The 16,908-nt window shown below is 46.7% G+C and overlaps 1 protein-coding gene across 3 annotated transcripts in view; it reads left to right on the top strand.

Moving 5' to 3' along the window:
• Positions 1-6,966: 6,966 nt before the first annotated feature.
• PHC2 (polyhomeotic homolog 2) overlaps positions 6,967-16,908 on the top strand; it is a 35,907-nt gene continuing 25,965 nt past the window's right edge. For 2 of the 3 annotated variants that reach the window (XR_016282072.1, XM_089534419.1), the window contains exons 1-5: positions 6,967-7,189; positions 13,537-13,695; positions 14,584-14,661; positions 15,386-15,556; positions 16,033-16,182. Coding sequence is in view for 2 of the 3 variants with exons in the window: in XM_089534419.1 (XP_089390545.1) it covers positions 7,016-7,189; positions 13,537-13,695; positions 14,584-14,661; positions 15,386-15,556; positions 16,033-16,182 (732 nt within the window). In the remaining variant the exon portion in view is untranslated. The remainder of the gene's footprint in view (positions 7,190-13,536; positions 13,696-14,583; positions 14,662-15,385; positions 15,557-16,032; positions 16,183-16,908) is intronic. The other variant, XM_089534420.1, reaches the window with a different exon arrangement.

Genomic DNA, 16,908 nt, shown 5'->3' with positions numbered 1-16,908 from the left:
TAGTTTTGGAGAAAAGACGTTTACTAGAACATGTCGAAATGCAATTCTTGTGTTGCAGGAACCTATATTGCGTTACTTCTATGCTACTTTTTGCCTCCAGTACCAAGTTATCCATCAAAGAACAAGATCTACATTATAAACTAAGGCAGACCGGTGTTCTTCTCTAGTGTAAGCCCACTTTGCAGGGTCGTTGTGAGTGGAGGCGTTAGGAAACATCATGCAAGGATAGAGGGCAGGCCGGCTATTATCATGGAGTCTTAAAATAACCGGAGCCAGGGCTGATGATTATAGTGTGTTTGATTGCAAGGCGGAAGGTCTCTCTTGGGACCCAGTCCCTTGAAATGGAGATGAGATTAGAGAGCTCAGGGGGAGGACTGGGAAGGGGGGCAGCATTTTTAATTTCCATTTGATGTCTTTCCCCCATCTCTCCTCCGTAGGGGGCTCCTCTTCCTCCTTTCTGACCCCCCTTATGGCAGACTAATCCAGGCTTCTTGATGGCTAATGATGAGCCAAGGAGCGTCTGGCAGGCTGGCTGTCAAAAGATGGCTCCATGGAGGGTACCTTGCTCTGCACCCGAAAAAGAGAGGCACGCTTTGAAGGGTACCCAGCTGCATCAGAACTCGTAGTACCCTGTCATGTTGTTGTTGTGCGCCTTCAAATTGTTTCCGACTTATGGCATGTTTTCTTGGCATGTTTCTTCAGGGGTGGTGTGCCCTTGCCATCCACTCAGGCTGAGAGAGTTAGGACTTTTTCACACGGAGGAATGGATCACCATCCCGAAATAAGAAGAAAAGGGGGGGGGGGGCAATCCACAAACGCATGAAATTACATAGTAGCGTATTGCACGCACGGACAAACATTGCGCCCATCCAAATAAGAAAGCAGTGCGAATGTGAACAAATTCATCACATGAGTACGTACCCACCAGCTTCTTGATTTTGAACTAGTGCGTTTGCGCATGCGCAGGGAGGGCAGGCGCATGGCCAACAGTAACCCCATGGCCAAACTGGAGATGCATTTCATACTAAGGCAAATGCGAATTGACTGCGAATTTGCAGTGGGAAAGGATTTATAAAGTCAATATTTTTCCGAATGCAGCTATTCCTGGGATCTCTCACGATTTGTGTTTGGATTGCCTTCTGTTTGCGTGCGACGTCATTTGAAAATCTTTTGCAAAGTTATATGAAAATACCTTGGATGACCCTGGATTAACCTTTGGTTAACCTTCCAATTTTCCCCATATGATAAAGTCCTAAGACTTACTTGCCCAGCAGGTTTTATGGCCCAGTAGGGATTTGAACCCTGGTCTCCAGAGATGTACTCCAGGTTACTCATCCTTTAGGTAAGTGATTCCCAAACTCTCTTCCTCCAGATGTGTTGGACTTCAGATCCCAGAATCCTCAACTATCCTGGCCAATGCTCTGGGATCCTGGGAGCTGAAGCCCAAAACACCTGAAAGGCCGGAGTTTGGGAATCACTGCTTTAAGACCAAGCTTCAAACTCCCAAAGCAAGGCAACATCGCCAGTGCGAAAGAAGTTGTGGTATAAGCTTAAGCATAAGTGTGCGAAATCTTACACTACAATTTCTTTTGCAGAATGAATGGATTCAAATTAAAAGATTTCCACCCGACTTTGTTACTAAGAGCTTAGAGGCATAGCTGTGTTAGTCTGGCATATCAGTACGCACAGGGATACTTTGAGGCTTTGAGAAGAACTGCGCCAAAGAAGTTGTCGCACAAGCTTCAGCGGAAGTCTGCCAAATCTTACGCTACCATTTCTTTTGCAAAATTAAGTCTCAAAAAGTGTGACAGGATCCTTACTAAGTTTGATGATGGAAAGAGGTTGGATGGGCATCTTTCAGGATGCTGTTGTCGTGTGTTCCTGCCTGGCATTGGGTTCGACTATTCTCTGGTTGGTCGCTCCTAAACTGCAGAAGGAAGAAGAAGGGATTTGCTCATTTAGATCCATGGGGTTGGTTGCCTTTTATTATCTTAAAATTTGCAGCTGTAGCAATGGCCTTCAGTTGGGTTTGATTGATGGCGGATGTCAGTAGCAGATTACTTGAAACATATTTAATCGGAGGCGCAGCTGACCTTCAAAATGATGGAGCGCAGAGCATTATTCCTCCCTTATTCTCCACGTATTCTTCTTTCGTATTGGAAATGAATGCTTTCCTGGTACAATCCATCCCCGCACCTGAAGCTTGATGTTCCTGTATCTCTTCCCAGCATTCCTCACCACCAGCAATGCTAGGGGATGCTGGGAATTGCAGTTAGTTAGTCCATTTCTTAAATTCGTTGCTCAGAGGACATTTACAGAAGGAGAGGGAAAAGGCTTGCACTTGTGTACCAACATCTGCTTCTAACAGAGTAATAATCACTATAATTAATCTAATTATATATAACTACAACTCACACAGTCTCCCAGTTTGCTGGCTGGGGGATTATGGGAGTTGTGGTCCAATCTCTCCAGGTTAGGAAAAACTAGTCTAACCCGTAAAGGCTTAACCGCCGTTCAATTCCAATTTTGGTTGTTGTTATTGCGGCTGCTCCAGACTGCGTTTTCGTTCTGCAAAAATCCCAAAGGCGTTTGGTCATATTTATTCACCCCATATTTATTTATTTATTTATTTTCTTAAAAGAAGATTTGTTTGGCCTCCTTCTTTTCTTTCTTCTGTGTATGAAGCTTGCTCTTTTTAAAAAACAAAAATAATTAATAAGTTAAAAGAAGGAAGCAGTTGGAAGGCTCTGCTCCCTGCCTCCCGCCGCAAGCCAAAGCCACGACGAAAGGCTATTACAGAGATCCCCATTAGCCTACCCAAATGGCCTCTCTCTGCTTAAAGGCCCCAAAGCTGTAAATCTTCCGGAAATCGCACTCGGGCCTCCGGGTTGCAAAAGCTGGGCCTGGTGTCCTTTGCGGCTGACAACTTCCTTTTCACGTGGGCAACCCCAGCTGCTGCATCATCTACTTAATGATGATTAAAACCAGAGAAATTTACACCAGTGCCCTGAATCCAAGCTGTCAGCCCCATATATATATATGTGTGTGTGTGAATGTGTGTGTGTTTATAGCTGGATAGATAGATGGATAAATCGATAAATCAATAGGTTAGATCGATGGATAGATCGATCAATCCGTTAACATTTTTCTTTTCTTTATACAGTAAGCTCACACCATACGCGGGCTTCACTTCTGTGGCTTTCAACATACGCTGAAGCCGTGGGAGAGTCTTGTGAATGGTGTGTTGCCCCTGTGGCGCACTTGCCTCGCAGTGCGGTGTGCACGCGCCCCATTGTTTTCAATGGGGCGTGGACGTACGCAATTGTCCCCTTATGCACGCGTGCGTGTGTGTGTTTGGAGTGGATCCCCCACGTAAAGGAAGGGAGCACTGTGCTTTATTTTTCTTCAAACATAAGCATATATTTCCAATAAGATACATTAGAATTTACTTGGCAACATAAAACAAACCGTGAAGTCGAAGGCTTTCATGGCCGGCATCCATAGCTTTTTGTGGGATTTTGGGGCTCTGTGGCCATGTTCTATAAGAGTTTATTCCTGACGTTTCACCAGCATCTGTGGCTGGCATCTTCGGAGACTGCTGGCATGGAAGAGAGTTGCATATATATACATATATGCATACATACGTACTGTGTGACCCTGGGTTGGGAGGAGTGCTTTCCATGTCTCTGAAGATGCCAGCCACAGATGTTGGCAAAAAGTCATCAATAAACTCATCTAGAACATGGCCACAGAGCCTGAAAAACCCACAGAAAACTATAAAACAAACCCTTCTAGAGCATGGCCTCATAGCCTGAAAAACACACAAAAAAACTATGGATGCTGGCCATGAAAGCCTTCGACTTCACGTTCCTCCTAATGTTTATACACGGAATCTCTTTTCCTGAAGCTTGCATCCATTGCTCTGTTGTGTCCTGTTCTCTGGACCAGCAGAAAACAAGCTTGCTCCATCCTCAATATGACACCCGTTCAGAGATTTGCTTTTGCCTGATCCTGCTGGGAATGGGGAATATTTCCTGACCTCCTCTCTCCTTCTTGCTGAATTGAGTGCAAACTACATTTGCTCTTTGAACTCAGTTTGCAGCAAACCAAGTAAGCTGAGGACAAAGGGGGACAGCTAAAAAAGTAGGACAGAAGAGGATTAATTGAGGCGGATTTCTCCAGATTTGTATGAGTTTTACTGAAGGATAAGCTCTGTTCTTACTGATCCCCACGACTGCTTGGAAGTCTAGGGTTGCTGTTATGTTTCCCAACCACTCTCTTTCCTCTCCTGCAACCCCCTTTTAAGAGGCTACCGAATTCCAATTAATTTGCTCCTAATGCTCTCCTCTCTTCCCTTCCCCCTGCAAATGGCTAATTTATATGCTAACTAGCCTGATGGAAATCGATGGCGCCTGCAGATCAATAGGGGATCCTATGGGCACCACCGTCACCGTGGACCCGCCAGCTAATGGGATCCTTCTGAAGCCGACGCCAGCAACGAAAACGAAGCAATTAGGGGACGATAAATGGGTCGGTTGGGGAGGGGGAACACTTGGGTGGAGAAAGGTTGAGTGCTTCTTACCCCCATGGCAGGAGTTATCGCTCTACCTTTATTGCGACAGTCTTCTTCCGTTCATCCTTTCCTCCATGTGTATAATCTACATACCCTAAAGGCACCAGATCCCGTCCGATCTTAGAAGAACTAGTTCTGGTTAGTGTTTTCATGGGAGACCACCAATGAATACTAGGTGCTGTAGGTGGTATTCCAGAGGAAGGAACTGGCAAAACCACATCTGAAGATGCCTTGCCTAAGAAAACCTTATGGGACATATGGGGTCACCATAAATTGACAGGCCACTTGAAGAGACAGGCTCTTGGAGTGCTGAAGTTGTGTCCTTCTGCATGGCAGAGCGATGGACTTAGCTGGCCCTTTTGGCTCTTTTCAACTCTTAGGATTCTGCAGTTCTATGCAATGGTCTTGAGCATCCTGTGAAAGGGATCTAGGAGTCCTAGCAGATCACACATTGAACATGAGTGTGGCAGCTAAAAAGGCCAATGTGATTCTAGGCTGCATCTAGATGGAGGGAAGTAATAGTACCACTCTATTCTGCTTTGGTCAGGCCCAGTTCTGGGTACCACAGTTCAAAAAGGATGTTGAGAAGCTGGAACATGTCTAGAGGAGGGTGACCAAAATGGTGACGGGTCTGGAAACCATGCCTTATGAAGAAAGAATTAGAGAGCTGGGTATGTTTAACCTGGAGAAGAGACAGTTTAGAGGTGATATGATAGCCCTATTTAACCCAGTCCCCCCCAGATAGTAATGTGTTGGCCCAGGTGGGATTCCAGGGGCTGGAAATGGCCTTCCACAAACTCCTGATTAAATCCCTCCCTTGCTCAGAGCCAAATGCTCCAAGTCATTGTAGATGCACATAGGCCACACATGTTGCCAGCTTGGATTGGGCTGGATCACACCAGGTACCTACTGGGACGGTTCTGCTTACCTTTGCCTGCAGATGCTCCTTCCTCCATTAATTTGGGTTTGTGGTCTCCCCCATCGTCTCCATCCTCACTGTCCAGGGGATGATCTTGGCCCCAGAAAGACGCCCGGCTCATGTCGGGTCTCTTAATGTCTCTCTGGGGAAGTAGTAGCACTAAGCCACTTGGCTGATGACCCTATAATATTTTTAAAAGAAAGATAGAGATGGAGGGAAGGAGGGGGCATGCTTCCAAAACTATTTGCATGAAATACTGCAGGCAAAAAGCCAAGGCCCCGATTGGCGGTTGCTAAGCGACCTCATAATCATCAGGAAATTGGGCTCTCTTCTTTATTCCCCCCCTTCCTCCTTTTCCCAACCCTGGACTATGTGTGCAGTTGATGTGCAGAAAGGGGAGGATGGGAGACAAAGAGCGTTTGCAGCCGGATTTGCTTATGGGCATGGCAATTTTCTCTTTCCCCGCTTCCCTTGCCGTGACATCTTCCAGAGCGCATGCCGTCGGGGTATGCCAGACTCAAAGCATGTCTCTCTAGGCCTGGCCTTGGATGACCCAGGGGTCCCCGAAACGGTCCCCTTCTGAAAGTGAGTTTCTGATACCAATCTTTGGCAGACGAGGCATCCTTTGGTGCACACCTGATTGAAGGGCAAAGTGTGGAGCTGAGTACAGGACCCTTGATGGGATGGCATGGGTGCCAACCCTTTGAAGATGATGCCAGCCTTTGGATGCGTACCAGGGATCCTTGTTAAAATGTGGAGGTAGTGAAGGTAGGTGTAGAGGCACTATCCAGGTGGCTCTGGAGAGGAGAGCGTTGGTTTGGATACAGCTTGGGGAGACAACCAAAATGTGCAAAGGTGTATCCGGTGCACTGGCCACAGAAATGCCATCTTTCTGGGGCAGGTTGGGTTTCTTTCCTGAGCAAGGCAAGTTTCTAGACCTCAAGGTAACATGGGGTTGGGATTTTCAAGGTGGAAAAGCAAAGAGTTTTGGACCAGGGAGTCTAGCAGATGGATTGCTTGACTTCTGTACGACAGATAAGCCCTTCCTTCCTTCCTTCCTTCCTTCCTTCCTTCCTTCCTTCCTTCCTTCCTTCCCTTTCAAAAAGGATGGTTCCTTTTTTAAATATAAGAGTTAAAGTACAGTACTTGCATTGGCTGTGGGTAAGTCGATCAAGGTTTTTAAAATCAATTTTGTGACCAAAATTTCTAGGCTTATACATGATTATATACAGTAGTTCATGGTGAGGCACAATGAACTTGTGGGACTCGGCGCCACTAGGATGGCTATGGCTGCTTGCTGAGATGGGTATTAAAAAACTCCACACTGGAGATGGAGATCCTGCATTGAGCAGGGAGTTGGATTCGATGGCATTGCTTCTTCCACTTGGGGTGCAACCGTGATGGGATTTGCACACAAGACTGAATTTTGGGTTTTTTGGTCTCCTTGCAGCTGCCGCCAATCCTGCCTGTCCCGCCATCTTGGACTCCCAGGCCTTCCCTTGGTGGCTTCTTTGGGACCCTGGATGGGCACCATGGAGAACGAGCAGCTTCAAGCCCCTCTGCCTCCCCACAGCAGTGCCGGAGCAGCGCCGGCCACCAACAGTGCCACGTCCACGTCCAACACCACTGCAGGCGGGCGCCAGAGTGGGCCCCAGATCTCCGTCTACAGTGGGATCCCCGATCGACAGACTGTCCAGGTAAGCAGGAGAAGGCAGATGGAGAAGCTACCCCGGTTGGTATTGGAAAGATCTGTCTGCACTCTAAGAATTATCTCAGTTTCATACCCCTTTGAATCTGCGGAATCCAGGGATTTGTAATTCAGGAGGTGGTGCACTGCATTCCCTGCTAGAGAGCTCTTATGTACCCGTTAAATGTGGATTTTTAAAAAATGTAATAATAATAACAATAATAATAGTAACCAAATACATCTGAGAAAGTAGACTTTAGTCTAGAAAAGCTGCCCCCGCCATTTTTTCTTTCATTTAGTCTCAAAGGTGCTTCAAGATCTCTCTACATACTGATTCTACAGACTAACATGGCTATGTCTTTGGATAATAATAATAGTAATAATAATACAGTAGGCCCTTGGTATCCATTGGAGTTTGGTTCCAGGACCCAATCCATGGATGCTCAAGTCCCATTAAATGCAATGGTGTCCCTTATATAAAATAGCAAAATCACGGTTTGTTTTTGGGAATTTGTACATTTCAGAAAATATTTTCAAGCCCTGGATGCTTGAATCCATGGATAAAGAGTCCATGGATACAGAAGGCTAACTGTATTTGTTTCTTATCCACCCCACCCTATGGATCGAGGCTGGGAACAACAACAAATCAACAATTAGTAACATGAATTAAAACACATTAATTTAAAAAAATGCAATTGTTTAAATGGACAAATGAGACACAGACATTTTTAAAACAATCCACGTTTAGGGGGTACATTAGAGCTCCCCTGAACAGCATGGTGCAGAAGTCTGAGATTGCAACTGCACTGCAGAACTCATGCAGTTTTGCAGTTTAGCAGCCATGACTCCATCCTATGGAATCCTGGGATTTGTAGTTTGGAGAGGCACCAGAGCTCTCTGACAGAGAAGGCTAAATATTTCACCAAACTACAAACCCCAGGATTCCATTGCATTGAACCATGGCAGTTGAAGCAGTGTCAGACTGCATTAATTCTGCAGTGCAGACGCAGCCTGCGAGTTGGATTTGGGCTCTGAGAGATTAGGGCTCTGAATCACTCTGGCCACAAAAAGTGAATGATGGGGTTTGGAGCAGACTTTTCCCCAAAGTGCAAGGCTAGGCGCCTCATATGGGATGGCACATGGGAGATGTAGCGCGTGGGGCCTGCCTGCATAGAGAATGCAGGGATGTCTAGACTGGCACATTCCAGTCCGATTCTGGGATCTGTGGGGAAGTGATGCCCTCTTGTGGCTCTTGGAGAGCAACGTCTTGGTCAACCTGACATGTTGAAATGCCTCTCTCCATGGCTTATTTATACTGGCAAAGCTTGTTGGGGGATTCTGGGACCATTAGTCCAAACTTTTCTTTCCCATGGTTTTGTTTTTTACACCATGACTGGCAGATTTGGGGAGATGGACTCCACAATTTTGCTTTCCAGTATGTAAAGCACAGTGGTTGGTTGTGAAAGATTCTGGGAGCTGTCATCCAAATTTGCTTTTCTCCCAAGATCAATTTTGAAGCACTGCAGCCTTTGGGTGGAAGATTCTGGGAGCTGTAGTCCAAAAGTCACTTGTTTGACGCTCTGTGGCTGGGGACATCTTGGGGGCTGTAGTCTCGAATTTGCTTTCCCCGAGATCCAATTTGGGGACAGTGGCTGGGTGTCATCCACATATCTAAGATTATTGCTACTCTTCCTTAGTCATCGTTCCAAGTCATTGATGTTTTCTGCTAGCAGTATGGTGTCATCCACATATCTAAAATGGTTGATATTCTTCCCTAGTCATTGTTCAAGTTAATGATGTTTTGTACTAGTAGTATGGTGTCATCCATATATCTAAGGAGTTTAACACATGGGAGGGAAGTGCCCAAATCCCGAGAAAAAAACGGGAGTTAAATCTGGAAATATCCTGCAAAAGCGGGATTATTTTCAGATGACGTCCCCAGACATCATCATTATCACACATTTAACCCATTAATTAAAGTATGGGATTTGGCCGCTTTTGGCCACTTTTTATTTTTGGGAAAATCCCAAAAGTAAAAAGCCATTTGTTTTGCCCACTTTATTCACGGGTTAAATGAGGGATAATGGCAACGTTGGGGGACGTCGTCTGAAAACAATCCCAGATTTAATTCCCAAACGGGTTCTGTGCGCTTTGCCTCCCATGTGATAAACTCCTAAGATGGTTGATATTCGACTTTCTTTAGTCATTGTTCCAAGCCAGTGATGTTTTTTGTTAGTAGTATGGTGTCATCTCTGTATCTAAGATTGTTGATATTCTTCCTTAGTCATTGTTCCAAGCCGATGATGTTTTCTGCTAGTAGAATGGTGTCATCCACATATCTAAGATTGTTGATAGTCCTTCCTGCTGTCTTCATGCCTCCTTCTCCTGTATCCAAACCCGCTTTTTGTATGATATTTTCTGCGTACAAGTTGAACAAATAAGGTGAAAGGATGCATCCTTGCCTGACCCTTTTGCCAATTGGGGACTGTTCTGTTTCTCCATATTCTGTTGCTAATAGGAGCCTCTTGTCCTAAGGACACATTTCTCATCAGGACTGTCGGATGTATTGGCATTCCCATGCCTTTCAGAGCGCAGTGGGGGGCGGATTTTGGGATCGGTAGTCCAAAGGTCCTTCTCCCAATGTCCGATTTGGAGCCCAAGGGGATTCTGGGCATTCCACTGGTTTCTCCCCCACTTTTGTCCCAGGACCTCCTTGCCCTCCCTGCCTTCCTTCTTTCGCTCACCGAAGGCCAGAGGTCACTCCTTTGTCCTCCTTTCTCCTCCCACGCAGCCTGCTTAGAAGGAAGCAGAGAGGCGACCCTTGGGAAGCAAGAGACCCCAGAACTGGCTCGCTTAGAAGGACCTCTTCTCACCTCCCTTTCCGAAAGGACTCTTGGTGCTTTGGATAACAGGACTTGGGGGTCAGGGCCGATTCTTTGCTCTCCCTCTGCCCCCTTCCCCACCAGCCTTTGCCCCCATCCATCAGGGTTGTCTGGGGTCTACTCTTGCTCTGCTTGCAAAGCCTTTGCAGAGTCCTGGGTCTCTGTCACTGTAAGTAACTCCTTTTCTTGCAGATGAGCTTTTGGTGTCTGTAAATAAGTTCATGTAGAGAATATGTGGGGAGGAGGGGGGTAGGATAGGGGGGAAAACTCATCTTGGTTTGGGGGCTGCCACTGTGCTGCTGCCACCACTTTCCCCTCCTTTTGAGGCTGGCACAATTTGTGGCATAATTGGCACTCTTTTCGCTCTGACCTCAGGATTCAAGGACCCGGGTTGATATCCTCTGATATCTGGATCTTATAGAATATTTGTGCATCTTGCAGAATTTTGCAAGGGCAGAGTTTTGTTGTGTGCACACAAGTATGAAGTGTGAGTTGCAATTCTTTGTTACTGAACAATTGAGGATCCAAGTTGCTTGCATTGCTACCTCTCCATCCTCTGGTCTGTTTGACTGGACAGGGTTTGGGTTTGGGGTTCTTTTTCTCCTGTCCAGAGAGGGATGGGTGAAAAGTAAAGCTAGGAAAGTGACTTTTTGGACTGCAAACCCCAGAATCCCCCACCCCACCCCCCGAAATCCCCAACCCTCTGGAAAGAAAACTCCAGTGGGAAAACTCCAGTCTACAACCTGTAGACTTTGAATCCAAGAGAATGGCAGTGATTGAGATTCTACATCATGGTTCATGTTGCATAACTTCATGAATACCTGACTGTGTTTCAGGCATGCAACAAAACACTGGAGTTTATCACACTGTGGCTAATTTTGGCATTAAAGAGAGATTAAAGCACATTTAAAGCATCCTGCAAATGAAGCGGCAATGGCGAGCGATTGCACGAGTGATTATCACACGCAATTGCAGAAATAAAGCGATATCAGAAACGCATAGTTGCTGAAACCCTGAAAGTAAAAAGATGCGTAATTACACGAAACGATCCATTTTGAATCGGTTCATTCCTCAATGTGAACCACAAGTGGGTTATTTTATTTTGCCGCAGGAAAATGAGATCGGGGCAAATGTAGTGGGAACCACGCTCCGCTTGGAGTGTGGTTCCCACTGCATTGGAGTCCACTACATTGGAACCCACTCGGTTCGCAAAGCAATTTATTTGTGAGTGGGAATGCGGCCTTGGGTTGCAAGTCATGCAAAAATACCATTACCCAAAGCATTCCCCCTCCTTCCTTTTTCTTTTTTGATCTCTCATTCCATCTTATTGTTGTTTTCCTGAACTGAAAGATGGGCTGCGGAGCCACGGTGATGGATGGGGTGCCCCAAAGCAGCTGGGAGCATCTTGCAAATGCTCCGCAAGGTCAAAGTTCCCAGGCCCTTTGCTGACCACAGTTAACCTTTGGCCTGACCCTTTTGCATTTTGGGGGGGAGAGATGCTCAGGGTACCATAGGGATGCTTGCACAGCATCTCTTTCCCTTCCTCCATCTCTCTTTTGGTTGACACCCAAAAGTCATCTATTCCAACCTCTTGCTTGTAAAGGACTCCACAGTTAAACCATTCCCATCCTTATATCTCTCTGCTTTCCTTCTGTTACTTCTCCTTGCTGAATCTCCTTTATCCAAAATGCTTGGGGCCAGAAGGAACCCCCCCAGGTTTTGGAATATTTATATGTATAATAATAGTAATGATAGTAATAATAATATTTATTTCTCACCCACCTCTCCCCATGGATTGTGGCGGGGAACAACAACAATTAATAAATGAATAACATTAGTTAAAACACATTGGTTAAAACACACATCACATCAAAAGGACAAATAAGTTGTCCTATTAAAAACAATGCACATCTAAAATTTCTAAACATGAAATTAATATATGCCTCGTATATACCTTGTGAACAGAGCCTCAAGGTAATTTTATGCACAATTCTTTTAGTAATTGAGAGCCAGCATGGATAGTGGTTTGAGCGTTGGACTGTGACTCTGGGGATCAGGGTTTGAATCCCAGCTGAGTCATACTCTCTCAGCTTCAGGGGAAGGCCATGGTATATCAAGTTGACATGAAATGCATGGGATATACACTCACAAACACACATATATACATGCATAGGTATGTAGTTTTAATGTCATAGTGGGCTTAATTGCAAGTAATTCTCATTACTCTTTGTGTTCCATAAGTGCTATTGCATTGCTCTGTTATTTGTCATTTTGGGATGGCCATCTGTTTGGGAGCCAGGAAGGGCAGAAAAGCAATTCATCAATACTTTAAATCAATAAATAAAAGGCCACACCGGTGAACTACAAGCTGTCCAGCCCCATTGCCCTCCCCAAACTCACTGGCCAGCTGGCAGAAAGCTTAAGCCCAAAGGTAGCCATGGCCAAAACAGATTGTTGACTGTTTTCAGAAGGGAAAAAAAGGGCCGCGTAACTTGAGCCGAGGAAAGGCTGAGCATATTATGTGTGAAAGGAGCATGTAATCGGCCCTCAAAGCCTTTGGCCACATGGAGGAAGGGCCAGGGAAAGGGGGCTGGAGAGAAAAGAAAAAGGCAACTTATTGCCACTATTAGAGGTTGGGGGAGACGCCTGGATTTATCACAGAGGCACTCTATATATTAGGCATGTGAACAAAGGACTCCGCCTTCTTTATCCCTGGATGGTGATGCTAGCAGGCTTCTTAAGAAGAGACTGGAAAAGTTACTTATTGGTTAGATTCCAGCTCCCAGATCTGCCCAGCATATTACTTTTAAAAGTAATATACAGCGGGTGCTCCGGGGGGGGGGGGGGGCAGCCATGGGGTGAATGTGGATCTCTAGTTGGGTGAATCTGGGTCTCTTCTAGGGCCAGCCATGGGATGAATCTGGCCGTCTCATGGGGAGGCCAGCAATGGGATGAATGTGGCCCTCATGTGGAATCCACCATGGAATGAATATGGCACTCATGTGGGGCCTGCAATGGGGTGAATCTAGCCATTCTGTGGGTCCAGCCATGGGGTGAATATGGACCTCTGATAGGGTGAACCTGGGTCTCTTCTAGGGCCAACCTTGGGTGAATCTGACCATCTTATGGGGAAGCTCTGAGCCAGTGGTACATCCAGCCAGCTAAGGGGTGATTCTGACCCTCTTGTGGGTCCAGATGACCTCCTTCCCCATGAGTCTTTTGTATGGCAATTGTCTGACCTTTGTGCTTTCCTCCTTCCTTTGCCTTTGAAACCTTTCTTGCGAAGCTTGCAAAAAGAAGATGCAGCTGATATTCTCTGGTCTCACCTTCTGGCATTTGGCCCACTCCAAGGGCTTTCTTGGAATTGAACCCAGACACACACAAGGCGACACATGTGTACCCATCAGCCGCTGCTACCGCCTTCGCAGTCCACCTCTGCTGAAAGTTGACCTCTCCTCCTCCTCCTCCTCTGCAGGTGATCCAGCAGGCGCTGCACCGCCAGCCCAACACGGCCGCCCAGTACTTGCAGCAAATGTACGCAGCCCAACAGCAGCACCTGATGCTCCAGACAGCCGCCCTCCAACAACAGCACCTTGGCAGCACCCAGCTCCAGAGCCTGGCCGCTGTCCAACAGGTATGTCTTTTGGGGAGACGGTAAGCAGGCTGGGGATCCAGAGCATGGCGTGAACCAAGGTTGGAGAGAAACTTGATGGGGAGAACCCTGCTTGTTCCAGAGTGTGCAGTCAGCCCTCCATATCTATGGATGTTTGAGTCTATGGCTTGAAAAAAAATTAAAATAATATAGAGCGCACCCTCCACATTTGCTGGAGTTAGGGGCACAGGACCCTTGTGAAAGTAGGAAAACTGCAAATTAAAAAAACAACAACCATTTTTATGCCCCTCTAGGAATTTCTTGTCATCCAGTGCAACCCTCTGGTCCACAACTGCTGCAAGTTGACTGTAGAGCTGTGCTGGAGGACCCACAAATGCCTAGCAAAGTCTTCTCTCTAGGAATCTCTGGATCCTCCAACGCAATTCTCTGGTCCACATCTGCTGAAAGTTGACCATTACCAACAGATGTCTAGAGACGTCTTCTCTCCAGGAATTTTCTAGGTCCTCCAGTGTGACTCTGTGGTCACCCTCTGGTGGAGTTGCAATGGAGGACCTAGTGATTCCTAGAGAGAATCTCTAGGTCCTCCAGCATGACGCATTAATCAAACCCACGAATAATTGAATCCACAAAAGTCCAAGTGGCAAATGTGGAGAGCCAACTGTATATTCCAGAAATGCAAAGCTTAACTTTGCCATTTTATATAAGGGACACCATTTTACTATGCTATTGTATTTAAGGGGACTTGAGCATCCATGGATCCACCAGGGGTCCTGGAACCAAACTCAAATGGATACCAAGGGCCCACTGTATTATTATTATTATTATTATTATTATTATTATTATTATTATTATATTATGCCACAATTTGAGGCAGTGGGATTTCATTCCTGTATGTTCCCTCTTTCCCAGGCAAGTCTGGCAGCCAACAGACAAGGGGCTTCATCCAGCAGCAATGGACCCCCGCAGACCCCAAACCAGCAGCCCACGGTAAGCCGCGAAAATCCCTTCCTCCCTTTTCCCATCTCTCTCTGTGGCATTGCACTAACCCCAGAACATGAGGTGGCTGGGTCAGGGTTTGTGAGGGAGGGGACAGAGTTTTTTTGGGTATAAAACTTGGTTGATTTTTTGGTTTAGACCAGGCTTTTCTTTTTCATTTGCTTGTTTGTTTGTTTTGCATTAATGTCTACAACCACACCGTTAAATCAGAAAATTAAGTTGCAAAACGCAGCTCAGATGTTACAGCCACTGGCTTAAAAAATAAGCATTTTGTTTTTTCTTTTTCTTTCCTTTCTAATAGTGCTCTTTTGAAGTCGGTTGTTTTGGTTGAACTTACGTTAATTGCAGGGTTTGTTTCCGAATGCCATTGTGTGCACTGTAAAATAAAGTTAGAATTCAAAGGTTTGCCTGGGGGCGGGGGGAATCAATCTGCAAAGGGATCTTGTAACACCTTTGAGACTAATAACTGAAAGAAAGAAGTTTGCAGCCTACTTCCTTAGATGCATGTTTGGATGCATGTTTGGATGCATGCTAGCCAGGAGTGGGGGATTCTGGGAATTATGGTCCAGGAAAGCAACTCTCCTAAATTCTGGTGGGGCTGGGAGGTGCGGCAGACCTCAAAATAGCTGGCAGAGGCCATGGTCCTGTCCTTGGTGCCCCGATCAGGCTCACCTCTGTAGCCCACGATGCCGATCTCTCCCTTTGTCTCTCTCAGATGAACCTGGCTGCTTCCCCAGCAGCCGCCCAACTCATCAACCGGGCGCAGAGTGTGAATTCAGCCGCTGCAGCCACCTCAGGCATTGCCCAGCAAGCTGTCCTCTTGGGCAACACGAATAACCCCACTTTGACCGCCAGCCAGGCCCAGATGTACCTCCGGGCTCAGATGGTAAGTTCCTCAGAGGATGGCGTTGCCCTCCAGCTGGCCAAAGTGTCTAGATAAGCGGTTCTCGACCTGTGAGTCGCAACCCCTTTGGGGGGGTCGAATGGCCCTTTCCCCAGGGGTTGCCTAAGACCCAGGATTGGCGCCATAATCTAGAATACTCTAGCGTGCTGGTTCTCGACCTTTGGGTTGCGACATTAGGAAAGTTGAGAAGCACTGGTCTAGATAGTCCTTTGGTTTGGTCCATTGAGGACGTTCTTATGTTGATATTATTGTTGTTGTTATTTTTATTGTTGTTATTATTATCTTGATGGGTGGGTAAGCAAAGTACTGCCCAGGGGCTGATGTGTCACCCCCTAAGGTGGGTATTTTTTTGCAGAGTCTGTGTTTCTCGGTCCCTTTCCCTTTGCGTTGGTTTCTCTGCTGGGCCGGTGATGGGTGATGTATAAGGGGACCCTCTCCCCGTTTCCTGTGATTTCCAGGCTCAGCAGAGTAACCTTGTGCAAGTAGCTAGGAGCCTAGGCCGTCCTGTTCCTTTGTCCCCCCAGCTCATCTTCACACCAACAGCCACCGTCACCGCGGTGCAGCCCGAGGGCACCGGCACCACCCAGCCGTCCACCACAACCACTCAGGTAAGACACCAGGTGGGAGGAGTGGGGTGCATTTGGGTGGGTGGGCAAGAGGGCGTGCATGTCTGAAGGTTCAAAAATGGTGTGGGGAGAAAATCACATGTGGCTAATGGGCTGGGTGATCCTTATCCATGGCTTAGCATCCCCTGTTATTGGGAGCAGCTGTATGGGCATCTTTCAAGAGTACTTTGGTTGAGTATTCCTGCATGGCCTGGGGGTTGGACTAGGTGACCCCTTGGGGTCTCTTCCAACTCTAAGATGCCATGATGTGGTCCACTTTCACACTCTTATGCTTCTCACTGCCCTCTCTGTACAAAATTGTGGCTTATAACGCAGCCCTGATCTGGCCCAGGAAAATAATATGCCCCCCGCAGCTCAACTGCAGATCATGCCTAGGGATGCCATCTGCCTATTTGAAAATATAGCATGTGTGATTCCTACCTATGGCTTAGCTACCCCTGTTATTGGGGTATGGGCATCTTTCAAGAGTGCTTCATTTGTGTATTCCCGCATAGCCAAAGGGTTATTGATGGGGTTTCCCCATCAGTGAAAAGGGTTGCTCATTGTGAGATGACATTGTGGAGGGTTTTCAACAGAGGCTGAATCTGTCAGGAGTGCTTTAGTTGTGTATTCCTGCATGGCATTGGGGTTGAAATGGGTGACCCTTGAGATCCCTTCCAAGCTTCTATGTTGGCAGAATGGGGTTGGACTGGATGGCCCTTGTGGTCT

This window comes from Sceloporus occidentalis, unplaced genomic scaffold (assembly GCF_023333645.1).
Source record: "Sceloporus occidentalis isolate IW3139 unplaced genomic scaffold, rSceOcc1.0.p SCAF_8, whole genome shotgun sequence".
NCBI lineage: Eukaryota > Metazoa > Chordata > Lepidosauria > Squamata > Phrynosomatidae > Sceloporus > Sceloporus occidentalis.
Note: the sequence above shows the minus strand (reverse complement) of the source record. Positions and strands in the feature narration are given on the sequence as shown.